This window comes from Anopheles darlingi, chromosome 2 (genome assembly GCF_943734745.1).
Source record: "Anopheles darlingi chromosome 2, idAnoDarlMG_H_01, whole genome shotgun sequence".
Taxonomy (NCBI): Eukaryota; Metazoa; Arthropoda; class Insecta; order Diptera; family Culicidae; genus Anopheles; species Anopheles darlingi.
In genome coordinates, this window is record NC_064874.1 from 62,095,364 (window position 1) to 62,097,232 (window position 1,869).

The 1,869-nt window shown below is 45.5% G+C and overlaps 1 protein-coding gene across 1 annotated transcript; it reads right to left on the reverse strand.

Annotated features, from left to right (window-relative positions):
• Nucleotides 1-409: 409 nt before the first annotated feature.
• LOC125959410 (angiopoietin-1-like) lies at nucleotides 410-1,659 on the reverse strand. The gene has a single exon (XM_049692234.1). It carries the CDS (start codon nucleotides 1,657-1,659, stop codon nucleotides 427-429), a length of 1,233 nt encoding a protein of 410 aa, XP_049548191.1. The 3' UTR covers nucleotides 410-426.
• Nucleotides 1,660-1,869: the final 210 nt, after the last annotated feature.

Consider the following 1,869-nt stretch of genomic DNA (forward strand, 5'->3'; position numbering starts at 1 on the left):
ATGGGATTTGACATTCTCAACTTTTTCATTTTCAGCTTTCTCTTTCCCGTGTAGATACAGTGTAACGGGCGATTGCGTCATCCTGCGTGATCGCGCTCCTTGAGGAGCAACCATAGCGGGCAACTATACAGCTATCTTAGACATTGGATCATTCTCCAATAAGCTACTAGCTTCCTATGTATTAGAAACAAGATGAATCCAAAACTTATGCCGAACCAAACGACGTTATCGAACCAAAAGAGCAGTTTGCTGATCGGATACCTTTCGGATTTTTCCTTCGACCGCTTCGGAACCAGATATCCTCTTCAACAAAACATACTTTTCCAATAAAAATGGTTGAGAACATGCATTTTTATTCAAATTAGTGTAAAAAATCATCGTCATTTGCCCGCTTACAAAGTAGCTGAAAGAGAGTCACCACAAACATTATTGCATTTCGCGAATCATCATTCTGGTGAAGCTCAATCCTCGAATGTCATTTTTGAAGTAATTCCACCAAATTGCTTTACCATCGTTATCATTCCGGTAAGGTCCGTTCAAGTTCGAGTAGCCGCCACCAGAACCGTACCACCAGCCGCCTTCGTATGAAACAGCATGATGAGTACCGTAATTCTCATCATTATCGCGATCCTTAGTTGAAAATTTCGTCCCATTGTGGTACGACGCCCATCCATCACCAGCAGTGCCACTGTGCGATCCCACCGTAAGTTCGTACTGCTTACTCTCGCTAGCTACTTGAAATGAACTGTAACGGGTGTACCCGTAGTTACCCTCAAAGTCCTTCATCTCGACAACTAATTCGTGCTTGCGAGCTGTCGTGAGTTGATGCATCCGCTCCAGCCCGAGCCAGAATTCGCTGTCCAACTGACCAAATCCCTCACGGTATTCGTTCCAATTGCGATAAAAATCAACCGAACCGTCGAAGCGATGTTGAACTACGATCCAGCCACCTTCAAACTTCTCCATCTCACAATACACTTTAAACGGGGTACTATCGTTATTAACACTGATAAGATACACTCCCGACACATTGGACATTACGTTCCTACATGTAAAAAGAGGTAGTTTTGGCTTCGTTGTTGTAGTTGTTGTAGGAGGCGCTGTAGACGTTGTTGCCGACGTGGTACTTTCTCGGTCAGGTGGAGCTACTGTTGATGTAACACAGTCTGGCATCAGTGACTTATACAACGCGGAAAGGGAGATCCTCGTCCCTTCCTGTGGTTGAACCGATCCTTGACCTCCGTTGTTCTCCGTCGTGAAGTTAAACCATTTTTCACGAAACTGCTCGTGGCTGGTGCATGCGTTTTGCTGTGCTAGAATCAACAGAGATTGATCCTGGAGCAGACTCATGTTGCGGCCAACATCCTTCGTTACGCTATCGTCGAGGCGATGTATGACCCACAGCAAATCACCGAACGTCTTTTCATGGGAGGCACGGATCCGTTCTACCTCTTCTCGATGTTCGTTCAGACTGTAGTGAAGCTCCAGCATCTTACGGTCCATCTGCTCGAGCTTAACCAGTACCATCTCCAGTCCTTGTGCCAAGATCCCATACGGCGGGGCTGCTTCCAGGTCTCCATCCGTGGTACCACAGTTCTTCTTGGTAGTGGCTTCTGCGTAAAAAACACAAAACAATAGAAAGCCTATGGTTAGCTTCATTTCGGCAGAATCAACTGCGCCAATTGTAGATCGGGTTGAAACTGTGATCCAATGCTTTTGCGGGCGGCATTTATACTCAATCTTGTTCCGTTTTTGCTCATACAAGCAAACTTTGGTAACAGCTTGTGCTTCATCTGGTGATAACCGATTGCAATGCTTCTGTACAGGAAACCGCAACTACTGGTATGGAAGCATTTTAATGATAAGTGA

What these genes read in the sequence shown, in the direction of transcription:
- LOC125959410 (XM_049692234.1), bottom strand. Translation starts at nt 1,659, where the DNA reads ATGAAGCTAACCATAGGCTTTCTATTGTTTTGTGTTTTTTACGCAGAA.